A 26,994-nucleotide genomic window follows, 5' to 3' on the forward strand; every position below is an offset into this window, starting at 1 on the left:
TCCGACAGTAGGTGTGCATACTGGTGGGGGGCGACGGGCGCTGATGGTGGGTCTGGGTCCCGCCGTTAACGGAGAGACCGCAGGAGTCGGTATCGAGGAGGCGCTGCGCCCCACGCCGACTAGCAGGCCGGTGCGCCAGAAAATCGGCCCCAGGAGTGGGGTTCCTACGCCCGCGACGATGAAGTCCCAGGAGTAACTCTGGCCAAGGATGGAGATCGACAGGAGCCTGGTGCCGTAGGAGAGGATGGGGGTTCCGTTGGCGGCCGTCAGGAAAGCGGCCGGGTCTGGTGTCTGGTTGCGGTCCTCTCTGGATGCTGGGAAGACCGATTTAAAGGCTCCTGTGTCGACCAGCATCATCCTGCCGGAGACGGTGTCGCGGACGTAAAAACCTACTGTTTTTGAGGCCCTGGGTTCTTCGGCTGCCATGGCGGCCTGTCCTGCTGGCCGCCGCCACCCCCGTTTTTTGAACGGGTGAACGAGCAGGGCGGCAGGCAGTTTCGGGCGCCCTTTCCAACCACTTGTGTAGCGACAGAAGCCCGGGACCTCCATCTGCTGTGGTTCGGTGGACGTCTGTTGGCGATGGCGTTGACGGGCTGCTCTCCACGCCCTCTTCAGGCTGGACGGAGCTGACCGGCTGTGTGGCCGGTTTTAGCCGCTGTGAAGCCTTGACGGAGTCTGTGAGGTGTTGCGCCGTCTCTATGAGGTCCTCGACAGGCATGGTGTAGGGGTGAGCGATCTGGTTGCGTGACCTCCGGGAGGAGTTGGCGAAGGTAGATTTCCGTGTGAAGCTTATCTCCTGCCGCTTCTTTGTGCCACCCAAGTCTGGTAGTGACAGGAGATCTACGACCATGCCCCAAGCGTCTCTTGAATTGAGGTCGTGGCGTGGATTTATGGCAAGGTCGATAGCACGGGCGGCCCGCCGGCGATGGGCAGGGAGCAAGCTTCGAGGAGGAACTTTTTTGTGGTGCTGTATGTGAGGGTGTGTTTCGGTACTCGCGAGATGAGTTTTCTGTACACGTCCTCCGGAAGGGCGTTGAGCACTGTGTCGGCCTGTAGGATTTCGTCCGTGAGGTCCGCGATTCTGGAAGTGGCTCTCCACCCTGCGCAGCCACATCGATGGGTTCTGCATAAACGGGCGCAGCTTTACGGTGAGGGCGCCCGCGATTGTGTTGCCCGCCGCCGTGTGTTCGGGCGCTGGTGTGGAGTTGCGGAGGGCCTCGGCGCGGGGCGGGCGCGGCTGTGATGGGAGGTAGGTAAACCTCCGAGTCCGCTGGGTCCGTATTTAACTGCATGAAGGAGGGGATATCCGCGTCCATGCTCGCTCCTTTGACCCTTACTGGAGTGGGGTACTCTTCGCCAGTACGCACTTGCACCGGTGGTTCCGCTTAGTGACGCTGGTGGGGTACGCCGACGAGAGTCAGCACGCTCAAACGCTGGTTACAGCGCGTGTTTAGGCCGCTAAGAGCGTTTTGGAGAAATCCTGGAGCCAAGACTGAGTCGCCGTGTGAGTCCGCTAATGGCTCCGGATACTCCGGGGTCACCACTGTAAGGTGTCAAAGAAACGAGCAGGTAAAAGTTACTGCTACTTTATTACAGATCCAGGCAGCTTATATTGCGGCCGACTGACGCCGGGCCGCGAGAGACAATGGAATTGACTGTGACCTGAGGTCGAAACAATAAACAATAATATGCAGTGAACGAGTACAAATTACAATACAAAACATACAGAGCTACAATATGGATACAGTCTTGATGCCTGTGAATGAAGAAACATGTGATACACAATGTGTGACATCCGTATAAATACCATAAAGTAAAAATGATTAAAATGCGTGACCTGGCACGTTTTAGGCGTGACTAATTGAGCTTGAAGAAAATGGGAAGTCACCAAAGAAAACAAGCTCAGCGGAGACTTAATTAATGGCGCCGCCGAAACACTATCCTGGCGCCGATGTGGTGACTTTACACATCCACCCCTAAACGCCTTTTTATTTGTTCGTCACTACCAAAGGGCAAAGATATTTTAGAAAAAGAAAGCAGTAGCTCGGAGGCTGATATTATAGACGATCCTGAAAATAAAATGATCATAATAAGTGAAGCAAGACTTGATGAATTACTTGAATCACAAACCCTAATTGTGAATGTAAAGTAATTCCCAGGATCCATTTGGCAAGGGATGGATTCTGAGACACTAATAAAAAGTGTAGGCAACTATGATACCCTAGAGTAATACCTTGCAGCAAGATCAGACAGGGGACCAGGAACCTAAAATTTATAAGAATGTGTCTTAGGCACATAAATAATCAATTAATATTCTTATTTATAATCATTTTGCATTTATTAATACCCAAAAATAAAAATTAAAACCATAGAATTAATTGTAACACAGTCTTTGAAGTCCCTTTTACTTTTTTTATGTAACTAAAACTTTGAAGGCCCGTTTCTCAAAACATAAGTTTTTCGCCTTTAAAATGCATCTCCTACCTTAGTATTGGACCAGTCTAAATTAAATTTTAAATATAACATGGAGAAACATGGTAGATTAAAACAAAGCCTGGGATTTTTAATATTTTGAGTTTCTGATTTTTGGCAATTTTTTTCTGTAATTTTTCTGGGAAAATTTCATAAAAAAATTCATATCTCGAAAAATAATTGAAAAATCAAAATCCCTGGATTTGTATCGAAGGTCCATATGTGTTTTATACGTGGTTCAAATCTCATCCCTTAAAACCAAAAAGCAAAGGAGGAGATGCATTTTGAAAATGGCCATTTTTGGTCGAAAAATGCTCTGGCGTCACAAAACCTAAGGTCACTGAACAAAAATTTTTTCCCCAGAAGTTCCACACAATATCCTTTAACAAACCCCCTATATATCAACAACCTGTCGTTAAAAAAGTCGGAAACCGGCCGATCCCCTTAATACCTTCTCGTCTGCCAAGGATAGTTTTTAAAGAGCTATCATCTTAACATTCTATGAACACAAACTTAAGATACCAAACTCCACATAACACATACGAGTGACAGTAGGCCAATTCAGACTTGAAGCATTCACCTATGTTCATTTTGTCACTAATAATAAAAGCTTCTCCGCAATTAGCGCCAGGAGATGTCAGGGCGGCGCGCCGTTGCAAAGGCAAAGCCTCAACAGAACCGAATTCGTTGAAGCGTCGTCGTCGAGCGTCGAGCGCTTCTTCCCAGTTCCCAGTTCGGACACCCTAGTTCAGTTTAGTCCCTATCGAGTGGCAACTTTAGATTTCAGTCTTGTCATCAGCCACACTCAAGACAGAAGCCCGTCAGCCATGGCTGAGGTACCGACGACAAGTGAAACAATTGAAGAAGATGCGACAGAGCTTCAGTTCCCTAAAGGTAGGCGAATATCACGCGGACGAGTCCTAGGCTAAGCTCAGTATCTTACTCCAAAGCGAGTCGGTAAAATTGTTATAAGTTGCCAATATAAAATGATACCACGTAACCTAGGTGTGTTTTACTGGTTACAATTTTGCCACATTAGCAATAGAGGGGGGTGGGGGACAGGTATTGTCTTACCTTATAAGTCGTACTTTGATGAGGGGGTCTTTTCAAAAATGTAGGTTACAATTTCATATGGCGTATCGTCAACGTGTAAACTAATACGAGCGAGAGCGAGCGAGTGTAGGAGAGCCAAGCTTGGTGGCGGAGGCCTCGGCTCGGTTTCGATGAGAAGCTGTTTCAGCTGTGTCAGCCAGGCTCTGCACACTACCCACCGGACACTACGAGTTTCCGGTAGAATGTACAGTAAGGGTCGCAAATTAATTGGGGGAAAGGGGAGGGGGGTTGGAAACCCCCGTCCAAGTTAGGACGCTGTGGCCGAGGTTAAGTTTGGTAAAAGTAAGGCTATTTCTAAATATTAACTCTGCACGCCCTTTGACCTTGGCCATTGATATTTCCTGTGCTTTTAGTGCTGCTGATGAAGGAGAAGAAGTGGGGTCATTTTTCGGAAGACTCGGCCAGCCATTTTTGCATGAAAAACCATTTTGGGTTTTTCATGCAAAAGTGGCTAGGAAATGATAGGGCACTAAAAGAACCTAGGAGGTATTTCTAAGTATTATTAGCTCTGCGCTGGTTTTTACCTTTGAAACTGGTTTTTCTACACTTTTAGGGCTGCTGATAATGGAGGTGAATTTGTTTATTGTAGGCTAACTGTTATTTGCCCCTTAACTCTACCCAACAGTAAAGGGGGACTGTAGGAATTCGGGGTTGTTCCAACACGATATATAAACCGTCGGTCCTTTACATTAGGAATTACTTTCAGGCGTAGATTGGAAATGGTCGTTAAACTCTTGAGCAAGGTGGTTAGGCAGTAAGTACCGCCAGGTAGGCGGGGATACCCGCCTGCCCGGATGTAAACATCTCAGTTTGGTTTCGGCCTTCATGCGTTGCTGACATGTCTTCGTTCTCTCTGCCTGACTGTCGTTAAGCTCTTATTATCCTGGTGGGATCTTTCTGTATTTTTATTTATATATACGTGTGTTTGATATTTATCAATACGAACCCACGATTTGTAATAACCTTGCATAGGCCGTCGTTCCCTGGGCTGTGTCTTGGGTTTGACGGCCAAGGACGTTATTGGAGAAGCGCAACTGAGTGATAATGCTTCTCTTCCAGCAGCTCTTTACGTAAATACTGAAGGCGCCCCTGTACATTCAGCGATATAGTTTGGGACATAATATCTTCACCCCCCTACATTCATCAGGACGTAAGAGTTCGTTCCCTTCTTGGGCTTCCACCCTCTATGTATAAGGGGCATCACTAATTTCTTCCTACTTAGCCTATGCTGAGTGTTGCTCGCTGCCTGCACTTGGAGAACTGGGGGCCGGGTGTGAGGTTGCGGCCGTTGTCAATAAGCTCCGCTTCCACGGCGCCCTTGGTGGCCTCCCCTCCGTCCTTTTTTCTCTTCCCGTAGGTTCTTCCTTCTCCCCTTTAGTAGATCTCTCTCCTTCGCCCTCTTCGCTCGCTCGTCGGGCGAAGACCAGGGGCAGGGAGCAATCGGGTGACCTCGTCTAGAGTACCTCCTCCCGCTGCGTAGGGCAATTCCCCTTGTAGCGAGAGGAGTCTCCCTCTACTAATCATCTTTGCTTTTCTTTCACGTTGACAGTGAGCATCGCAGACACAGCAGTAGTTGACTGGATATATCAAAGGATATCTCGCATGAAGCAGTCCCAACATTCAGGCTGCTCTTCCTGGTCTCCTGCCGCAGCCACCCTGATCGTTCCTGTCGCTGCTGGTGACTTTTATGTTACATTTCTGTCCATTGCAGTAGCTCCTGCCTTCCAAACCACAAACATAGCTCCTGCATCGGCTGTCCTGATCATGCCCACTACTTCTCCTAGTGGTCGTGCCTGGGACCGCTTCTGTTGTGTTCCTGCCAGCTGCCCTGGAGGTTACGATGTCTGCCATCCTGTAGAAGATTTCGGCGTGAAGGGGAAGGAAGTCGCCTTGTGGAAGTGACGTTCCTGGCCGTTGCAATAGCTCCTGCCTTCCGAACCACTAACGTAGCTCCTGCATCGGCTGTCCTGATCGTGCCCACTACTTCTCCTAGTGGTCATGCCCGGGGCCGCTTCTGTTGTGTTTCTGCCAGCTGCCCCAGGGATTACGATGTCCGCCATCCTGTAGAAGATGTCAGCATGAAGATGAAGGAAGCCGCCCTGTTGAAGTGATGCTCCTGCCTTCCGAACCGCTGCCGTAGCTCCTGCATGGGCTGTCCTGACTATGCCTGCTGCTTCTCCTGGTGGTGGTGTTCTTGGCCGCGTCCGTTGTATTCCTGCCGGACTGCCCTGGAGGTTACGATGTTTTGTGTCCACCATCCTGTAGAAGATGTTGGAGTGGAGGTGAAGGAAGGAAGGCTGCTTCTTCCCCTTGATGCCCTTGAACGTGTAGGGACTGCCTCCTTCTGAGGAGGCAGTGGGTCTGTCGTTGGCTCTTCCCGACCTTTGGGTTAGGAAACCGATTCGCATAGCCCTGGGTTTTGTGTTTCGGAAGCCGCGGGCGCACAGACCTCAGTTTGTGATCCCGTTCCCAGTCCTAGAGGTTCCGTCTCTAAGACAGGGGCTGCTTCGGGTGCTCGTTCACAAGCTGCTCCCAGTGCTCGAGATTCTATGGAATATCGAGTATCCCGATCTGGTCTGGAGAGATTTTCCTTGGCCCAGTTCGGGAGCAGTGCAAGAGAAAGGGCCGAGGCACCCAGGTGTCTCGGCTCCTCTTCCTGCCAGCACCGCAAGTGCTCCCCGAGTGCTTGCCAGTGCTTGGTCGGGTTCCCAGCCTAGTGTCTTGATCCTGTCAGTTCGAACATCAGAAGAAGCAGGGAAGAGATTCCCTTCTGGAGTCCTGCGGGACTTCTAAGGGACGGACTCTCTTCCGGGAGACAAGTTTCTCTCGTTGGCTCTTCCCGCCAACCGACTCACATTCTCCTGTGGGATCTTGCATTTCGGGGCTCAAAAGAGCGCAGCCTCAGGCCACGCCCTCGTTGCCAGTCTTGGAAGTCTGCATCTAAGACTGGTCCTGTGCTAGGCCCTTTTGATCTATTAGGAAACAAAGCAGCCGCTCCCGATTTTTGGAAGTCTTGTGGGTAGCTCGAATTCTATGAATCACGAGCGCTCTCCTGACGGGAGGCACAGGACGAGAGAAAGTGCTGAGGCACCCAGTTGTCTGGTTGCCGGGACACCCAGGTGTCTGGGTGCCGAGACGCCCGGGTGTCTGGGTGCCGAGACGCCAGGTGTCTTGATACTGCCTGCCAGCTGCTTCGGTTGCTCGGCCGGGCTTCATTCTTTTGTCTTGAACTTTAGGGCGAGCATGCAAGATAGCAGACACAGAATTCCCCTTTGAACCTTCTTCTCGAGGGGCCTCGGCCTCAAAGGAGTTTAGAGTTCGGGAAACTAGCAATTGTTCACAGCAGACGAGTCCGGCCTGCCCAGTTACAATTGTGTTCGCGCAATCGGCTCGGCTCATCCCCCGGTCGTGCTTACGAGACTGGCTCGGCTTGGCTCGCCGCTTCCCGCCTGCCTCCCAGTCTGCTGCATACCAACCAGCTGGATCGCATTCGCGTGATTGGCTTGGCCCTACTCGGTTTTTTCCAATTCGGGTTCTCGGCTATGTTCGAGTGAACTTTTTGCTCTTCCCAGGAAAGCGCTTTGCCACGGCACAAGCGCTCTTCTTCCTCCGTGTGACAGTAATCTCCTTTGGTTGATTATCGCTCACGGTCCGCCTCTCCTGCTTATCTTCTGGCAGGACAGGTAGGGATACTCTTTCTCCTCTTGGTTGTTCCGAGGGGCGCGAGACGGACAGAGAGAGCTCCGACGAAATTTTCTTCGGGGTTCGGCTGCCTGGCGTGCTTTGGGTATCGGTCCCCCCCGATTCTCTCATATTATAACCAGGTAACTGAGGAGGGTTTCATGGGATCTGTCAAGGTCTCCCTCCAAGGGGAGAGTTACAGGAGTTTCACACATCGGAAACAGCGAGGGTCTTCCTCTTCAAGTTGCGATCGCCCCCTTGTTTTTGGAGAACTTTGCGCCGACGAATCAGTGCAAGGATCCCCAGGACAGGACCGTGGCTCCCCCAATGAATAACCTTCATCACTCGCAACCCTTGCAGTTCCCGAGGGGCCGAGAGTGTCAGGGACTGCCGCGGTCCTGGCTTCCGAGAGCGTTCTCGACCTGATGAATTCTTTTCTTCGCAGGAGTTAATTCAGGTCGAGACACAAGCTTCCACCCCTGCCTCGACAGAATATGAATTCTTCTTGCCTCGAAGGGCCTTGCCGACTGCAATTTTTTGGGCAGTTCTGGTGCTAAGAAGAAGGACTTTGTCCCAATTCGGATCTCTGGTTTCGTAAGTCCCGAGTTGGCTCGACCCTTAGGAACGAACCTTTTCTTGGTTCTGCCTTTCTCTTTCAGAGATTTGCCAGATACCCCGGTAATCAAGGTTTGCACCAGGGCACTGACTTGTCCTTTGGACAATGGCCAAGAACTTTGGGTCTTAGTCATCTCAACTCGACCTTGAGTTCAAGCCAGCCCCCTCAACTCCTTAGCTAAGAAGTCCTAGGCTTCAGAAGAAGATTGCAACTGCTGATGCCTGGACGAAATGATACTTATCGAGTCTCTGGAACTGGCAGCGACATTGCCGAGACCTGGGAATGGATTCCTTCAGGAGAAGTATCTATTTCCCTTAGGTCTCGGCAATTCTTTCCATCGAACTTCCATCCCGCCACCTCTCCCGTGCTCCCGATTCGGGAAATGCCAGCCCGGCTAGAGCTAATTGCCTCGGTACCCTGTCATCTTGCAGAAGCTTCCCCATGGTGGAGAATGGAAGTCTGCTTCCTTTCCTCTGTTCTTTCCTCTTCGATGTGTGAGGGAAGAGTTAAGCTAATGCTTGATTGAAGGAACCTTCGAATATGCTTGCATATTCCCCTCACATCTTGTGGCTACTTACGGATTCACAGTTTGAGGAATAGGCGCACGCTGGTAAGACCTTGTCTTGAATTTGTGTGACCGAGACGATTAGTACCTTCTCATCACCGTCCTGGGCTCAGGGCAGCCTTTTGGCCGTCCAAGAATTCAGGATGGGTTTTGCGGCACTCACTGGTTTCGTTGAACAACAAAACCACAGTAGTGGCATTTGTCGACAAACAAGAGGCAATCGTTTTTTCCTCCTGTTTCATCTCGACATTTGCAGGTACTCAAGTGTTGTTCTGTTGCACACTCGACAGCTCAATTAACCAGATGCATTCCTGGTGGGGATGTATTGGTAGGCAAGCCTGGCCTCGGGTTTGAGTGATCGGGACGGAACATGCTGCTCACTCTTTCTTCACAAAGATTCGTGCAGAGACTGCTCGACTGAGAAATCCCTACCGTCCTTCTGTTGCCTCCATGCACACAAGTCAGTAGTTTTTTTTCTTGCTCCTTCATACCAGACCAGGGGCCGCTGTCTTTTTGGTGAAAACTCGATATCGACGTTTTTTTCCTCTGTATTTGTCCGTTTCGCTAGGGGTTCACAAACATTGCGCACCCCGAGTTACAGATAAATACTTGAAGACTTACCCTTTATCCGACCTGATTGCCGAGGCATCGAGAAGAATTCCGCTTGACCCAACCTCCTGTAGCAGCTACACAAGAAGCGGATATTGAGGCAGTACATCCCTGTGTGTTCAGGACTGGGAGACTTTCCAGCTTTCCTTACAAGCACAGGCTTTCTCGCCGAGCGGCAACGGATATAGCTGGATATCCCATGAAGTCCTCTGCAACACTGTCCCAGGAACTGGATCCGTCTTCATTGGTGGTGTCGTTGTTGGAACTTCTTCTCGGGTCAGAGTTGCTTGTCAAGTCTTGAGTTCCTTGTCTTCTCCGCCGAGGGTTGCTTCTCTCCCTTTCATTTGTGAAGAACATAGGCCCTTGCGACCTAGTCTTCTATCTGAAGTAGCCTTCGTCTTCTCAGTCGAGAGTTAGCTACGGACGAGAAGCTTCTTCAGTCGTGCTCTCCCAGGGAACTGTTTCCTGGGTGGCATGCGACTCTCGTTTAGGGTTCCTGTCCGTGCTCTGCACACACCCTACGAGAGTCGTCGGATAGAGGTATGCCCTCTTAGGACCATCTGTCATCTTACCCTGGCCTTGGCGTAGAAGATGGAAAAACAGGGATGGGGATTATACCTCGACTCCTTCTCGGATGTCGTAGGTGGACTCCAAATCCATTGGCATCAACTGTCGGGTTCGAGTCCTTCTTGTTCCCCTACTCCTTGGACTTTGTGTCGATGATCCAGATCATTCATTACTTTGTCCCATTGGGAGCTGTGGTACTTTCCAAAGGCTCGACATTCCTAACCTGGATGTTGTCAACGTTTTCGCTAGTACTGTCTCTCCCAAGGAAGAAGTGTCTAAGGACATATCTTCCTCCTGACGTCGTGAAGCGATCAAAGGAGGTACTTGGCAGCTGACGACGACGATACCGGTACCTTTCACTCGAGAGCTCACGAAGTCGATGGCTTGGTCCATCCCTGGCATTCCGGAAGTTTCTGTCGGTCTGGAACAGCAAGACGTGGTCTCTTAGACCACACTCTCGTCTTCTTCCTTCGGACTTGCCCACAGGCCCTTGGAACCCTTTTTCCTTGGCTCTGTGGTGGCTGCTCAACAAGTTGTGTTGTCTTACCCGGTTCCTTCAAGAGGACGAGTAGCATCTCGCCTAAGGTGTTGGTTCTGCCAGTGAGAAAGATTCCGAGAGTGACTGGCCTCTCTTCCTCCTCCTTCCCCGTCCTCCAACTTCTCCTTAGGGATGAGAATAGGACTCAAACCAATAGCTGCTGGAACTGGCACTAATGCAGTAAGACTATACATCGAGCACCCGTTCTATTTTTCTTATAGAATCATAGAAGCAATTCCGCTCCTTCCTCTAGCAAGGGGAGGAAGGAGAGACTGGCAATAAGGGAACCCTATCTCGGCTTTTCCTTACTGCCTCCGACTCTAGATCCTCCCAGCCTATTTCGTAAGAGTTACATTTCCTCACTCATGCGAAAAGGTCCAGTATCTGACATTTGATCTTGCAGTTCCTACACTCCGATCAATATGTCAGAGGCATGGTACTCCTCCTCGCTCTTTCGACCAGGAGGAGTAACCCAGGTGTGTAGAACTCCAGTCAGTTCAGGAGACTCACTCAGATTCCTCCCTCCAACCAGTGAGTCTTCCTAATGTAAAGGACCGAGGGTTTGTATATTGTGTCGGAACAAATAATTTTTAAAGTAAATTGTATTTTTCCTAACTATACAAACCCGAGGTCCTTTACACTTTATGCCCACCTCTTGCCACCCCTCAATCTGAACCTGGACCGAAAGGCAAACTGGAATGTTTACATCCTGGCAGGCGGGTATCCCCGCCTACCTGGAGGTAGTTACTGCCTAACCACCTTGCTCAACAGTTTAATGGCCGTTTCCAGCCCACGCCTGAAAGTAATTCCTAATGTAAAGGACCTCAGGTTTGTATAGTTAGGAAAAATACAATTTACTTTAAAAATTGTTATTTTTTATAATAAAGTTTTATATAAGTAAGTTACCAAGTAATTACATAGCTATTGGTTCCCTAACCTACAACAGCTTAAAAGTTCAAAATTCGCACGGTGGCACTACTATCGTTAGTGTGTAGGTGACAAGGTCCCGCCTGCCGTCCGGGACTCGAGGAAACAACCCAGTGGAGAGCTCAATTTGTTTTCTGCTGGCTTCCGGTCAACATCAGAAGTTTTCACGTAGCTGCTTCTTTCGCTTTTCACCTTTTTCTTTACGACTTTGATGAAGTATTCAGAATTTGTTGCTTTGTGGCTTGCTATCATTGTTGAATTTTGTTGAGTTAACTTTAGGCATTAATTTAGTTAACGATGTCAGATTCAGTTCATCTAGTATTAGCTTTTTTGTTCTGGGGTTGTAGAACTAGGCTAACTAAGCTTTCATACAATTCTCATACAAAATGGGCTAAATGTAGGGGCAAGAATGTAAGGATAATAGTAGTGTCAGGATTGGGAGGATAAGAAATGGAAAACCTTGAAATCTCATCTATAGAAATTAGAAAGAGATAAGAAGAGGAAAGCAGCCATTAGGGCTGAAAATAGGGCCAATGCAAATTCCAGTCCTATGGATAATGTAGGGGATGCTAGAACTACCACTCCTCCAATCCCTCCTTCTTCTATCCTAAGTCCTCCTACTTTACCATCTACTCCTGTTCCAGATTTCCATGACTCTGCTCTTAGTGCCATTGCCAGCCTCAAATCAAGGTTCGATCAGAAATTTAGTGTATTATCTAGTACTGTTATGGAAATGGGGTCAGCTATTAAATCTCTAATAAAAAAAAATGTAAGTATTGACAGTGCAGTGAGAAGTGAGAGTGCTGTGAATATTGATGAGGCGGCTGTCCGTCCCACCAGTGCTCTTAGACGAAGGTTACTGTCCCGTTCCCCCATACCAGGGAGAAGACATACCGGAGGTCCAAAGGAGGGTGGCGGGGTTTGTCCACAGGCAGTTGCCCCCTCTGTCAAGCCTGTTATGCGCTCCCAGGCTTTGACTAAACGCCACTGGAAAGGCATTCCTGTGCATCAACTTTCTTCAGATTCAGAATCTTCCAGTCTGCACAAGCAGCTCCCATGTCGCTACTCTATTTCTTCATGCCCGCTCAAGAGACATGCAGGTCTTGGCGACACGTCTCCCCTGGCTGTCAAGAGGTATGGGGAGACTAGCCCACAACCTTCCTGCAGTTTTCAAGTCCACCCTGATTCTCCTGCTCATCATTGTCACTTGTTCAGAGACAGTCCTGAGCGCTATAAGCGCCCGACTTCTTCCGAACACCAAGCACCCACCTACTTGCGGCAGACTTCCGCTGATGAGCGCCCGGCACCCACCGTCTCGCGCCAGAATACCGCCGATGAGCCCCCGGTGCCCTCTGTCTCGCTCCAGACTTCCGTTCTAGAGCACCCAGCGCCAACTCCCAAGCTTCGGATGCCAACAGCTGAACTCCCAGCTTCTGCTTCTGGAGGCCATGCACCTTCTGTAATTCTGTCTTCCTAATCGGTTCAGGAAGATTCTTTAACCCCACTCAAGCGCCAGTTGACCGAGTTTATGGGTTTTTTGAAGAAATCCTCTTCTGCTCCAGAGTCCAAGGATAGATCATTGTCTCCTATCTCTTCAGAGGAGGAAGACATTGTTCAGGATATGGTTCCCTCTTCTGCTTACTCGTCTTATCTGCGTTTCCTCCTGGGTAATTTCTCTGATTTCTTCATGCCTGCTTCACCTACTTCTCCAGCTTCTACTACCTTCCTCATGACAAAGCATTCGTCAGAAGGTACCAGGTTACCCAAGCTAGTTCTTTCCTCCTCGAAGAAGGCTCTCATAGAAGTTCATGTCTGGCTGGCCGCTAAGAGAGAAGAGGGTAAAGCGACATTTATTTTTCTGCCCATCAAATTGTTGAAGATGAGGTACTCTTACTATATCACCGGGGAAGCTCCTTCCTCAGGAGTTTCTGCCTCCTCCCAAGGGGACTTCTGTCTGATTGATTCAACTCGTAGAACAACCTTTTCATCGGCCAAGATAATGTTTTCCTCAGCTGAACTGGATCACCTTATCAAGAGTATTTTTCAGGTGTTTGAGATATTTAGTTTCCTCGATTGGGCCATATCCTGAACAATCTCTTCCTCCTCTGAAGAGATAGGAGAATGATCTATCCTTGGACTCTGGAGTAGAAGAGGATTTCTTCAAAAAACCCATAAACTCGGTCAACTAGCGCTTGAGTGGGGTTAAAGAATCTTCCTGAACCGATTAGGAAGACAGAATAACAGAAGAAGGTGCATGGCCTCCAGAAGCAGAAGCTGGGAGTTCAGCTGTTGGCGTCGGAAGCTTGGGAGTTGGCGCTGGGCGCTCTAGAGCGGAAGTCTGGAGCGAGACAGAGGGCACGGGGGCTCATCGGCGGTATTCTGGCGCGAGACGGTGGGTGCCGGGCGCTCATCAGCGGAAGTCTGCCACAAGTAGGTGGGTGCTTGGTGTTCGGAAGAAGTCGGGCGCTTATAGCGCCAGGACTGTCTCTGAACAAGTGACAATGATGAGCAGGAGAATCAGGGTGGACTTGAAAACTGCAGGAAGGTTGTGGGCTAGTCTCCCATACCTCTTGACAGCCAGGGAGACGTGTCACCAAGACCTGCATGTCTCTTGAGCGGGCGTGAAGAAATAGAGTAGCGACATGGGAGCTGCTTGTGCAGACTGGAAGATTCTGAATCTGAAGAAAGTTGATGCACAGGAACGCCTTTCCAGTGGCGTTTAGTCAAAGCCTGGGAGCGCATAACAGGCTTGACAGAGGGGGCAACTGCCTGTGGACAAACCCCGCCACCCTCCTTTGGACCTCCGGTATGTCTTCTCCCTGGTACGGGAGAACGGGACAGTAACCTTCGTCTAAGAGCACTGGTGGGACGGACAGCCGCCTCATCAATATTCACAGCACTCTCACTTCTCACTGCACTGTCAATACTTACATTTTTTTTTATTAGAGATTTAATAGCTGACCCCATTTCCATAACAGTACTAGATAATACACTAAATTTCTGATCGAACCTTGATTTGAGGCTGGCAATGGCACTAAGAGCAGAGTCATGGAAATCTGGAACAGGAGTAGATGGTAAAGTAGGAGGACTTAGGATAGAAGAAGGAGGGATTGGAGGAGTGGTAGTTCTAGCATCCCCTACATTATCCATAGGACTGGAATTTGCATTGGCCCTATTTTCAGCCCTAATGGCTGCTTTCCTCTTCTTATCTCTTTCTAATTTCTATAGATGAGATTTCAAGGTTTTCCATTTCTTATCCTCCCAATCCTTACTACATTCTTGCCCCCTACATTTAGCCCATTTTGTATGAGAATTGTATGAAAGCTTAGTTAGCCTAGTTCTACAACCCCCAGAACAAAAGCGAATACTAGATGAACTGGAATCTGACATCGTTAACTAAATTAATGCCTAAAGTTAACTTGAACAAAATTCAACAATGATAGCAAGCCACAAAGCAACAAATTCTGAATACTTCATCAAAGTCGTGTAAAGAAAAAGGTGAAAAGCGAAGAAGCAGCTACGTGAAAACTTCTGATGTTGACCAGAAGCCAGCAGAAAACAAATTGAGCTCTCCACTGGGTTGTTTCCTCGAGTCCCGGACGGCAGGCGGGACCTTGTCACCTACACACTAACGATAGTAGTGCCACCGCGCGAATTTTGAACTTTTAAGCTGTTGTAGGTTAGGGAACCAATAGCTATGTAATTACTTGGTAACTTACTTATATAAAACTTTATTATAAAAAATAACAATTTTTAAAGTAAATTGTATTTTTCCTAACTATACAAACCTGAGGTCCTTTACATTAGGAATTACTTTCAGGCGTGGGCTGGAAACGGCCGTTAAACTCTTGAGCAAGGTAGTTAGGCAGTAACTACCTCCAGGTAGGCGGGGATACCTGCCTGCCCGGATGTAAACATTCCAGTTTGCCTTTCGGTCCAGGTTCAGATTGAGGGGGCACATCGTCAGGGAGTTGTCGGCCATTCATTTAGGCCTGAAGCACTTTGTAGAATTAGTAACAGGCAGGACCATGGTGGTTTATTCGGACAACACCACGGCTCTCTCATACATCAGGAAACAGGGCGGGACCCACTTGTTCTCCCTGTGAGAGGCAGCGAAAGAGCTTCTCCTTTGGGTGGACCAGAATTGGGTCAGGATCACTACAAGATTCATCCAAAGGAGAATGAATGTCCCGGCAGATGAACTAAGTCAATGGGCGACAAGTCCTATCAACAGAATGGACGCTGAATTTGACAATCTGCGACAGCCTCTGGAAGTTGTGGGGCAGACCGACAGTAGATCTATTTGCCACATCGAGGAATTACCATCTTCCTGTATATTGCTCGCCAGTTCCGGACCCACAGGCATGGGCGACGGATGCCATGCTAGTAAACTGGGCGAACTGGAACCTTTACGCCTTTCCTCCCATTCAGCATGGTGAGAGCAGTTCTTAACAAGTTCCAGTCTCATGACAATGTGTCTATGACACTGATAGCTCCCTTCTGACCGCTGAAGGAATGGTTCCCAGACCTTCTAAAGCTACTTGTGGACTTTCCAAGGTTTCTGCTCAAAGTCCACATCTTCTCAAACAGCCCCACCTCTGGAAATTTCACCAAGACCTATTTGCTCTAAGTCTGACAGGATTCAGACTATCCAGGGACTTGTCAGAGCAAAGGGGTTTTCAAAGCAAGTTGCGGAAGTTATTACCAGATGTAGATGGCAGTCTACCAGCAGAGTCTACCAGGCCAAGTGGGCCATGTTCTGCAAGTGGTGCAGAGACAGTGATGTCTCGTCTGCAAAGACCACCGTAGCTCAAATAGCATACTTCTTTTCTCAAGGAACACTAAGAGGCTCTCTTCATCGACTATTAGAGGCTACAGATTGATGTTGGGGTCACTTTTAAAACACAGGGGAATAGACTTAGGTTCTAATCAAGACCTTGGTGATCTAATTAGGTCTTTTGGGACTACTAAGCAGCCACGAGATGTATCTGTTTCATGGAATTTCGACGTGGTACTGAAATGGTTAACAAGCCCTGCTCATGAGCCTCTCTGTTCATGCCTCTTAAGAATTTAACAAAGAAGATGCTTTTGTTAGTAGCCTTGGCTGCAGCTAAATAAGTGTGTGAGCTGCAGGCAACTGACAAATGCGTTGGTTTTTCCTAAAGAGATGCTGTCTGCTCCTTTTTACTTGGCTTCCTAGCTAAGAACGAGTCTCTCTAATCCCTGGCCATGCTTGTTCTCCATTAAAAACCTTATGGATATTCTACGACCAGAAGAGGAGGAAAGATTCCTGTGTCCAGTAAGGGCTTTGAGGTATTATCTAGACAGAACAAAAAAGATCAGAGGCCCTGGCAGGTGTTCCGTGAGAAACCCGTCTAAGCCCATGTCAGAGAATGCATTGTCATTCTTTCCTAGAAGCCTTATTTTAGAGGCACACTCTCAAATACAAGAGGATGCTCTGCCTTCTATTAAGGTGAGGGCACACGAGGTTAGGGCTGTTGCCATGTCTTATGCCTTTAGACATACTATGTCACTCTCGGCTATCCTCCAGTCCACATACTGGAAATGCAACTCCATTTTTGCCTCACACTATCTAAAAGAAATAGAGACGACATTTAAGAATTGCAGTAACTCGGGTCCATCATTGGTGGCTGGCACGGTATTGGGGTAAGAAGCATAAGAAGCACCCTGTATCCGTAACTTCTTCACCTTGAATTTTGGGTGTAGAGTTCTTATGGGAAGGGTGTGGTAGTGGTATAATAGTTTTTTAATTTTTATGGTGGTTGGTGTAGGTAACATTTTTTTACTTGGCCCTTTTTAATTTGATACTGTGCCCAGGGCAAGGGCAGATTTTCTCTTTGTTGCTTTTGGGTGTTCGGAAGACTCCTTCACTCAAAAGCTCCCTCTGTAAAGTAAGGACTTATCTCAGCTTTTCTGCTATGTCACTATAGGTCAGGATGAGCACCAACCAAAAAGGCAGTAATCTCCGGCTGTAGTTCTCTTACTAGGTAAGGATACAACAAGCATTTTACCAATGGTAACAGATTTTATGTTTCAGACTCATCTTCATATCTGACTGTTTTTGCAACAGAATAGGTCCATTTATCCCATCCTTTATTAATGTGGGATTCAGGTTTGTAATTACTTGGTAAGTTACATATATGAAAATGGTATTTTCAAAATGAAATTAAGTATTGCAATACACCCCCTGAACACCTGAATTAGCCCTGGTTACCCACCACCCCGAACTATCCCCGTAACTTTTTATCCAATAATTTGGTAATTAATTGTCAGCGTTACCAACGCTTACAGGAAATCTTGTCAAGATGAGTTCCCTGAAGTACCGTTGGCAACACTGCTGCAAGTTCCAGCTGCGCGAGGCCGGGTTCCCCAATTGCTTTTTGTTCGCCTTGCTGCATGGATGTTTCCTGCTTCAGGCGAATTTTCGGTTATTAGCCCGACCCCAATATACTGACCTTTTGATTTTGGATTACGACTTGGACCGGAATTTTCACCCTTTCTCCTGGATTGATTGGTTGCTTGGCTTTGGATTTTCTCTCCTGTCTGACTCTGGCTCGTTTTTGGATTCGCGATGGGTAAATTAGATAAGAAGACGACTTCCTTGGATAGCACAACGGCTACAACTTCGGCAACCGACACCGCAACGGCTGGAGATGCTGCAACTCACCGATCGTGCACATCTTGCAAACGGAGGATGAGTACCCTCAAACACGACAGATATTCAGTTTGTATAACTTGTAGGAAGGTACAATGTAGCTTAACACTGAGATGTGACGAATGCAAATCATGGTCAAAGGAGCAGATGGAAGTTTATGTTAAGCATAGAAAGTCCTTAGCGTCTAAGAGCAAACATAGGGAACCAGCTGCAGATACTCAGAACTTAGATAAGGAGGCTATAGAGACGTAGTTATTTAGGAAACTAGAAGATAAATTATCAGCTAGTATGACAAATTTATTTGCTAGCTTTATGACTAAATTATCAGTATTTAAAGAACAGAATATAGACAATAGGGAAACAGAAACTAACCATTCTTTTTCAGCTCCCCTGCCTGTTCCAGAATCAGCCCTAACGGGTGCCGGGGGTCATGGAGAACCACAAACCTCAAAGGTAGTATCTGCCAGCCACCCCCCCCCACCTCGGAGCAGGCAGTGTTAGTAGCAGATTCCCCCTTTCTTCAGATAACGTAAGTCCAGAGGTGAATCTAGATTTAGGTTTGACACAGACAGATAGGGATAGTGAGGTAGCAAAAAGTGTAGGGGAGAAGTTGAAGTTGCAGCCTTTTTCGGGATCAGGTGTAACTAAGGCTCCGGAATCTCTTTTAGATCCAACAACGGTCCTGTTTCCGGCTGCAGTCTCTTTGCAACAAAATGTTGCTAAATTGGTTGAGGAAGATGCAGATGCAGTCGTAAGTCTTCCAGGTTCGGGAAGGTCGGAGGATTTCCCTTCCTCTTCTAGAGTTCCTTTTCCTTCGGGGGACAGATTCTCCTTGGCTGGCGATGATACATTTGATAGGACATTAAATTTAGCAGAATATAATGCTAATTTACTTGGGCTGTCTAAAGGGTATAGGTTATTGGTAAGACAGTGTTTCAATTTAGGTTTTTCTGATATCCACGACCATGTAATAAAGAATTTCCCAGAATTCACGAATGATGTATTGCAGGACTATCAGGGAGGATAGGAATCTGTATATTTTCTTTCTCTAAAATCTATGGCCTCCTCTGTAACCCCAGTTTTCTCCCTAGCCTCTAAGGCTTCCAAACCACCTTCCACTACTCTTTCTCAGCCTTCGTTTTCTAGCCACCTTTCGGGGAACTTTCCGGGTGCTTCAGTAGCTCATCCGGCATCTCTGCCTCTAGTGGGTTTGTCTTTCGTACCATCTATGGCGAATCCTGTACCATCGCAGGCTTCTAACATTGTTTCTGCGGCAGCTGGCGGTGCGCTTGCCACAGCCCTTAATCCTGCGGTTCCGATAGTTTCCGCTATTCCTCCGGTACCTAACATGTCTAGTATTTCGTCTTCTTTTTCCTTCGGGTTCGGTACCTTGTAATCTTCCCTTCGAAAACCTTTTGAGTTTGGAACCAATGGTTACATTCTCTACTTGCCCAACATCGTCGACAGGAGCTCCGGTAGTAACTCCGAGTGTGGTTTCTTCTTCCTTTCTTCCTCCTTTGGTTCCCCCCTTTTCAAATTTTCCGACAGTTTCGTCTGTCCTTCCGGCTAAGGTGGGCCTTGTAGGTTCGGGTTTGATTTTGGGTAATCAGGTTCCTTTTCCCTCGTCTTCTCTAAGTACAGGACCTTCTGTTCCAGACCCCCAGTCTCATGCGACCCTACTACATCTGGGTTTGCATGGTGCGGGTGTTGCGGTCTCTCCGCTCTCAGGAGTGGGCGTTGTCCGTCCAGGTGTGACTGACCCAGGTGTTCTGTCATCATCTTTAGCGGGTGCGGGTTTTGCGCAACCTATTTCGACAAATCCCAGGGACTTTCGGAACGATTCGTTGGGTGTCCGTATTGCGCACCCAGGGGTGTTCGGTTCCGGATCATCAGATACTACGTTTGTTAGGGGTCAGCCTGCCTCATTTCCGGTTTCGGCTCAGTCAGACTATTTCAACAAAGACTGTTCCTGCTAAGAAGAGGATCAGGTACCGGAGGCTAGTCTTCCTTCGGCCAGTGAGTCCGAATTTAGAAGGATGTTGGACTTTATTCAATCGCTGTATCCGCAGTCTAAGGCTCAGGAGGAGCCGATACAGCAAAACCAAGCAATGTTCGAGTCGCTTTATGCAACTAAACTGATGGTAACACAACCACCAAAGAATCTGGTCTGGTTTGGCAGGGTCAAGCAGGCTTTGAGAGAGGCTGACAATAGGTTAGCAGTAGTAGTAGGATTGGGCAAGCAGGATTCAGCTTTGCTTCCTATTCGGAAGGGCTTCTATCGGGTTGCGGGTAACCCGTCTGCAGGTGTTAGGGGGCTGCTAAACGAATCGGTAGAGGCACTCCTATCTCAGGTTCCATCATCGAACCGTCTCGTATCTATCTCGGCCAGGAAAGCCAGTATATTAGAAGACACCTTCTGCAATCATTCGGAGGCGCTTTCACATACTATGTGGATGTTATCCGGTCTGATGGGATTCCTCAAACAGGACGGTTATTCTCCATCTGACCCAACACTCTTCGACAACCTCATCACGTCAGTGTCCATGGGACTTGCACACCAGGCTAACGTCTCCGCAGGATGCACTACCTTTTTAGGGAAGAAGAGGAGGGACTTCTACCTCAATCATCTGCCACCTCATTTTCCAGACATCCACAAGAGGGCACTGCTGAGGGCTCCGTTGGCGCTCAGCAGCGGTCTGTTCAGAGAGGAAGATGTGTCGGCTATGATCAACCTCGTTTTGTCTACATCGGCTATGGAATCACAACAGGCAATGATCAGGGTTGCAGCTCAGACTGCTAGTTCTCCAAGGGGAGGCTAGAATGTCCTCTCCTTCAAAGCGCTCTTGCTCTAAGTCGCCGGGAGGTTCTCCTAAAAGAGTATGATTTGTTGCCAAACCTTCTAGTTCGGGCCAGGATCTGAAACCTTCCAGTCGCAAGAAGGTTTTTCGGAGATAGGAGACATTCCCTTCGCTTGCACCAGTAGGAGGTTGCTGGGACATCTGGCAGGATTGGGGCGTGGAGAGTTGGGTAGTGGAGGTCTTGAGGAGGGGTTACAGAGTCCCTTTTCACTCTCGTCCCCCGCTATCCAACACACCAGTACATCTTCCCAGTTACTCCCCTTCTTCCATCAGGGGGATTAGCTTTGGCGGCAGAGATTCAAGCCCTTTTAGAGAAGGGAGCCTTAGAGCCCACTCCTCCTTCTCCAGGGCTCTACAGCCGGATCTTCGTGGCCCCCAAAGCAGGAGGATCTTGGAGACCGATCATAGACCTCTCAGGTCTCAACAAGTTTGTAACCTCAACGAAGTTTCATATGGAAACTTCCCAGTCGGTGCTGTGGTCGGTTTGGAGGGAAGACTGGATGATTTCAGTGGACTTCAAGGACGCTTATCTCGAGATTCCAATTCATCAGGAATCTCGGAAGTTCCTTCGTTTCTCGGGTCCAACTGGAACATTCCAGTTCAAAGTCCTCTGCTTCAGTCTGACCACAGCACCTCAGGTATTCACGAGGGTGATGTCTCCTGTCTCGGACATCATGCATCGTCGGGGCTTCCGAATGAGAAGATACCTCGACGACTGGTTGATTCAAGCTTCGTCGAAAGACGAGGCTCTGCAGGGGAGGGATTTTCTATTGAACTTATGCCAGGAGTTAGGCATAAGAATCAATTTAGACAAGAGTTCTCTTTTTCCAACTCAAGTAAAGATGTACCTGGGAAATGACGATTAAGACACGCCATTTGAGGGCTTTCCCGACAGAGGAGCGAATTCTAGCAATTTTAAACCAACTGGAAACTTTTATGTCAAGCAAAGTGCAACCTATGAGCTTATGGAAAAGCCTGCTGGGCCGGATGGCCTCCCTATCCCTTCTTGTTCCAGGGTCTCGTCTCCGGATGCGTTCTCTGCAGAGGTGTCTCAGGAATCACTGGGACTTTCGGGAAGAAAACACGCTAATAGTCTGGGACGATTCTTGCCTGAAGGATCTTTGGTGGTGGTCAGAAGAACATCATTTGACCACCGGTGTAAGGTTAGACTCCCCCCTTCCAGACGTACATCTGTACACAGATGCCTCGGATCAGGGTTGGGGTGCAACCCTGGAGGAATCTCAGGCCCAGGTCCTTTGGAGGAATCTGGATCAGGAGGAGTCCATAAATTACTGAGAATTAACCCTTTAACGCCGAAGCCCTATTTACAAAAACGTCTCCCTTATGCCGGCCACCTCGTGAGTTAGCGCAAGCGAAAAAAAGTTTTTTCAAAAATCACAGCACGCTTTAGTTTTTAAGATTAAGAGTTCATTTTTGGCTCATTTTTTTGTCATTGCCTGAAGTTTAGTATGCAACCATCAGAAATGAAAAAATATCATTATCATTTATAAATATTGGAATATATGACAAAAAAAAAACTCGTATATAATTGTATACAAATCGCAGTAAGCAAAAACGGTTAAAGCTAATGACTTAATTTTTTTAGTTGTATTGTACACTAAATTGCAATGATTTTGGTATAAAACAAATTTTAAAACGATCAAAGCAACACAGAGAAAATATTATCACAAAATGATGCATGAACCACAAAGAACACGCTAATGGATTTAAAATTTTTTTTTTTTTTTTTTCAAAAATTCACCATAAATCGAAATATTGTGCTAGAGACCTCCCGTTTGTTGAAAAATGAAGCTAATTGATTGAATATTACTAGACTGTAAGTGTTTTAGCTACAATTACAGTTTTTCACCATTTCGGTCGAAAGTTAAAGTTGACCGAAAGTCGAATTTTTTCTATTTATCGTGATTTATATGAAAATATTTCAAAACTGATAAAAGCTACAACCATGAGTTATTTTTTGTTGTATTGTAAATGAAATTGCGCACATTTTCATATATAAAACTTTATGTAACGACTAATATAAAATGGTGCAAATATTACTTACAACGACGAAAGAATTTCTGAGATGTTCGCTGAGTTACAGCACAGCAGACGTAAGGAAAATGTTTTTTTCAAAAATTCACGATAAATCGAAATATTGTGCAAGAGACTTCCAATTTATTGCAAAATGAAGGTAAATGATTGAATATTACTAGAATGTAAGAGTTTTAGCTTACAATTGCATTTTTTTACCATTTCGGTCGCCAGTTAAAGTTGACTGAAGGTTGAAATTTTGGCAGTTATCGTGATTTATGTGAAAATATTTCAAAACTGATAAAAGCTACAACCATGAGCTAATTTCTGTTGTATTCTACATGAAATTGCGCACATTTTCATATATAAAAGTTTATGTAACGACTAATGTAAACGATGCAAACATTACGACAACATGACGAAAGAATTTCTGAGATGTTCGCCGAGTTATCACACAAAGACGTAAGGAAAAAATTTGTTTTTTCAGAAATTCACCATAAATTGAAATATTGTGCTAGAGACTTCCAGTTTGTTGCAAAATGAAGGTACATGATTGAATATTACTAGAATGTAAGAGTTTTAGCTTATAATTGCGTTTTTGACCATTTCGGTCGACAAAGTTAAAGTTGACCAAGGTTGAAATTTTGGCAGTTATCGTGATTTATATGAAAATATTTCAAAACTGATAAAAGCTACAACCATGAGTTATTTTCTGTTGTATTCTACATGAAATTGCGCATATTTCCATATATAAAACTTTATGTAACGACTAATATAAAATAGTGCAAACATTACGACAACGTGATTTAAAGAATTTCTGGCGCCGGATCTTTTGGAAAAAGTTTTTTCAAAAATTCACCATAAATTGAAATATTGTGCTAGAGACTTCCAATTGGTTGCAAAATGAAGGTAAATGATTGAATATTACTAGAATGTAAGAGTTTTAGCTTACAATTGCGTTTTTTGACCATTTCTTCGGTTTCGAGTCAAAGTTGACCAAGGTTGAAATTTTGGCAGTTATCGTGATTTATATGAAAATATTTCAAAACTGATAAAAGCTACAATCATGGGTTGTATGTTGTTGTATTTTACATGAAATTGCGCACATTTTCATATATAAAACTTTATGTAACGGCTAATATAGAACAGTGCAAAAATTACGACAAAATGACGAAAGAATTTCTGAAATTTTCGCCAAGTTACAATGCTGGCGTAAGAAAAGTTTTTTTTCAAAAATTCACCATAAATCGAAATATTGTGCTAGAGACTTCCAATTTGTTGCAAAATGAAGGTACATGATTGAATATTACTAGAATGTAAGCGACTTTAGCTTAGAAATTGCGATTTTTTTGAACCATTTGGTCGAAGTCAAAGTTGACCAAAGGTGTAAATTTTTTGTAGTCAACGCTTGCTACGCCCACTCGGCATTCAACAGACAATTTTAGTCAACGTTTGCTACGTCCAACAGGCGTTTAAGGGTTAAGAGCAGTCGAAGAGGCGCTGAATCACTTTGCAGAACAAGTAAACAACAAGACCGTAGCGTTGTTCTGCGACAACGTTACAGCAGTATCTTATCTCAAAAAGAAGGGGGGAACGAGATCACGGGTGCTGAACGATGTAGCACAGAGAGTTCTCCGTTGGTGCGAAGAACACACAGTTTCGCTCATTCCCCAGTTCGTGTCGGGAAAGCTCAACGTCTTGGTGGACGCTCTGAGTCGATCTCAGGAAATTCTCGGAGGAGAATGGACATTAGTGCAGGACGAGGTGCAACTGCTGCTCAAGAAATGGCCAGCGACGGTAGATCTTTTCGCCACCAGGATGAACCATCACCTTCCAGTTTACTTCTCCCCGGTAGCCAACCCCATTTCTTGCGGGACAGACGCAATGTTGCACTCATGGGACAATTTACAGGTCTATGCTTTTCCTCCCTTCGGGATGATACAGGAAGTGTTAGCAAACCTCAGAATCTGCAAAAACACTCAGATGACATTGATCTGCCCATTATGGCCCCAGAGACCTTGGTTTCCAAACCTCCTGGACCTGTTAACAGAAGTTCCGGTATTCCTCCCATAGAGGAGAGATTTACTCAAACAGCCGCACTTCCACCGGAACCTCCGCGTGCTGAAGCTAGCTGCGTGGAGACTATCCAGCGAGCGGCCCGTCATGCGGGACTCTCTAAAGCAGTGGCTAAACAACTGTCTCTCTGCCTAAGGAATTCAACCAGGAAGTTATACCAGGCCAAGTGGGCAATGTATCACGTATGGTGCCGGAAACAAGGACATTCTATTTCGCGCCCAACGGTTGCAAAAGTAGCAGACTTCTTGCTATTTTTAAGAATAGACAAGAAACTTTCCTTCTCAACAATTGCTGGGTACAGGTCAATGCTAAGCAGTGCGTTCCGTTTTCATCTTCCGGAACTTTCATCCAGTAAGATTCTCCATGACCTGTTGAAGTCTTTTAAAATAGAGCGCCCAACTCTTCCGCTTCGGGCCCCCTCGTGGGATTTAGCGGTTGTATTGAATGTCCTAAAGTCGGCAGCCTTCGAACCTTTAGAGTCTTTGCCCCTAAGGCAATTAACTAAGAAAGTCCTCTTTCTAATTGCGTTGGCTACGGCCAAGAGGGTCGGAGAGATTCAGGCGATATCCAGGACAGTCTCCATCTCGGGAAACGATATTTTTCTTTCATATTTACCAGAGTTCGTGGCAAAGTCTAAATCGGAAATGAATCCGTTACCTAGAGCATTCAAAGTCACATCCTTAGAAGACTGTAGGTTGCGACGCTGCTGAAATGTTGTTATGCCCAGTGAGGGCTTTAAAAGCCTACCTGTCTCGGACCGAGAAACTTTTGCCTCGCCCGAGAACGTTATTCGTCTCTCCTAAATGCCCTTCACGTTCGATCTCTAAGAACGCAATCAGTTTCTTTCTGCGGGAAGTTATTTAACAAGCGTCAGAGGACTCTTCTTCTTCTTTGGAACCTTCAACTTCGTCTGCCCATCCGAAGGCACATAGCATTAGAGGAATGGCGACATCGTCGGCCTTCCTTAAGAATTATTCGGTGTCGACAATCCTAGAAGCGGCCACTTGGGAATCAGTGTCGGTCTTTACAACCTTTTACCTCAGAGACATCCAATTTTCGTCGGGGAAGGGTTACTCGCTCGGTCCGTTTGTGGCAGCCAACACGATATTGTAGGTAGGATAAGATCGGGGTGGAGGGAAGTTAGGTTAGGTTTCAAGATAGGCTAGGAATCGGGAATTCTGAATTGATCAGGAGCTATAGGTAAACATTAGGTAGGTTATTAGCACAGTGTAAATAGACTGAGCCAGATTGATAGGATTTTCTTCAACCTCCCCCCCTCTTCTGTACAGGTGTCGGCTGCATCATACTGCGAAGACTGAAGAGACTGCACATTCAGCTTTTCCTCCATACATGCGAGGCTACAATAGCCACATGGGAGGTTTGTCGTACCCCTCCATACATGAGAGTGCTTTGATTAGCCACATGGGAGGTTCATCATCCCCTCCATACATGAGAGTGCTTTGATTAGCCACACAGGAGGTCGTTGTTCTCTGCTACGCATGAGAGGCTTTGATTAGCCACATGGTAGATTAGTTTTGCCACTCTCTATCCATGAGGAGGTTTGAATACCATCAGAGGTAGCTCGACTCAGACAGTACCGAGACTCGGGACTGACGCCGAGGGTACTCTCTCTCTCTCTCCAGGCATTCTCTCCTGCCAAGTGGATAACCAGGTGAGAATACTTGCATATAGGCAAAGTAGGTGAATAATGAGTTCCTGCTGTCCCGTTTGGCAGGTCGGGCTGAAATTAGATTGATCCCACCTCCATGAAATTTTGTTAATTGGGCTAATTCAGGTGTTCAGGGGGTGTATTGCAATATGAAGTTTTCATAATAATAAAACTAATATTGTCATACCTACCTGAACACCTGAATGATTCCCCTCCTCCTCCTCCCCACTTCAATTTGATTAGTGATAAGCAATTGGGGAACCCGGCCTCGCGTGTTTGTGACTTGCAGCAGTGTTGCCAACGGTACTTGACAAGATTTCCTGTAAGCGTTGGTAACGCTGACAGTAAATTACCCAATCATTGGGTAAAAAGTTATGGGGATAGTTCAGGCTGGTGGGTAACCGGGGCTAATTCAGGTGTTCAGGTAGGTATTACAATATTAGTTTTATTATGAAAACTTCATTTCATATTTACTTACCAAGTAATTACAGATCAGAGCCCTCCCTCCTCCCCTCTGATGGACAATTAAGCACAAGAGAAGTGATTTTCTCTCCTGTTAGAGGGCGGGGTTGTTACCTACACTTAAAATAAAT

At 46.8% G+C, this 26,994-nt stretch overlaps 1 protein-coding gene across 3 annotated transcripts in view; it reads left to right on the forward strand.

Annotated features, from left to right (window-relative positions):
* The first annotated feature begins 3,121 nt into the window (after positions 1 to 3,121).
* Positions 3,122 to 26,994, forward strand: part of LOC136837763 (DNA-directed RNA polymerase II subunit RPB4-like) — a 260,105-nt gene continuing 236,232 nt past the window's right edge. The window contains exon 1 of one of the 3 annotated variants that reach the window (XM_067102680.1): positions 3,122 to 3,366. In XM_067102680.1, the coding sequence (XP_066958781.1) occupies positions 3,300 to 3,366 (67 nt within the window). In that variant the 5' untranslated portion in view covers positions 3,122 to 3,299. The remainder of the gene's footprint in view (positions 3,367 to 26,994) is intronic. The other 2 variants (XM_067102681.1, XR_010852759.1) reach the window with 2 other exon arrangements.

This window comes from Macrobrachium rosenbergii, chromosome 59 (assembly GCF_040412425.1).
Source record: "Macrobrachium rosenbergii isolate ZJJX-2024 chromosome 59, ASM4041242v1, whole genome shotgun sequence".
Classification (NCBI taxonomy): Eukaryota; Metazoa; Arthropoda; class Malacostraca; order Decapoda; family Palaemonidae; genus Macrobrachium; species Macrobrachium rosenbergii.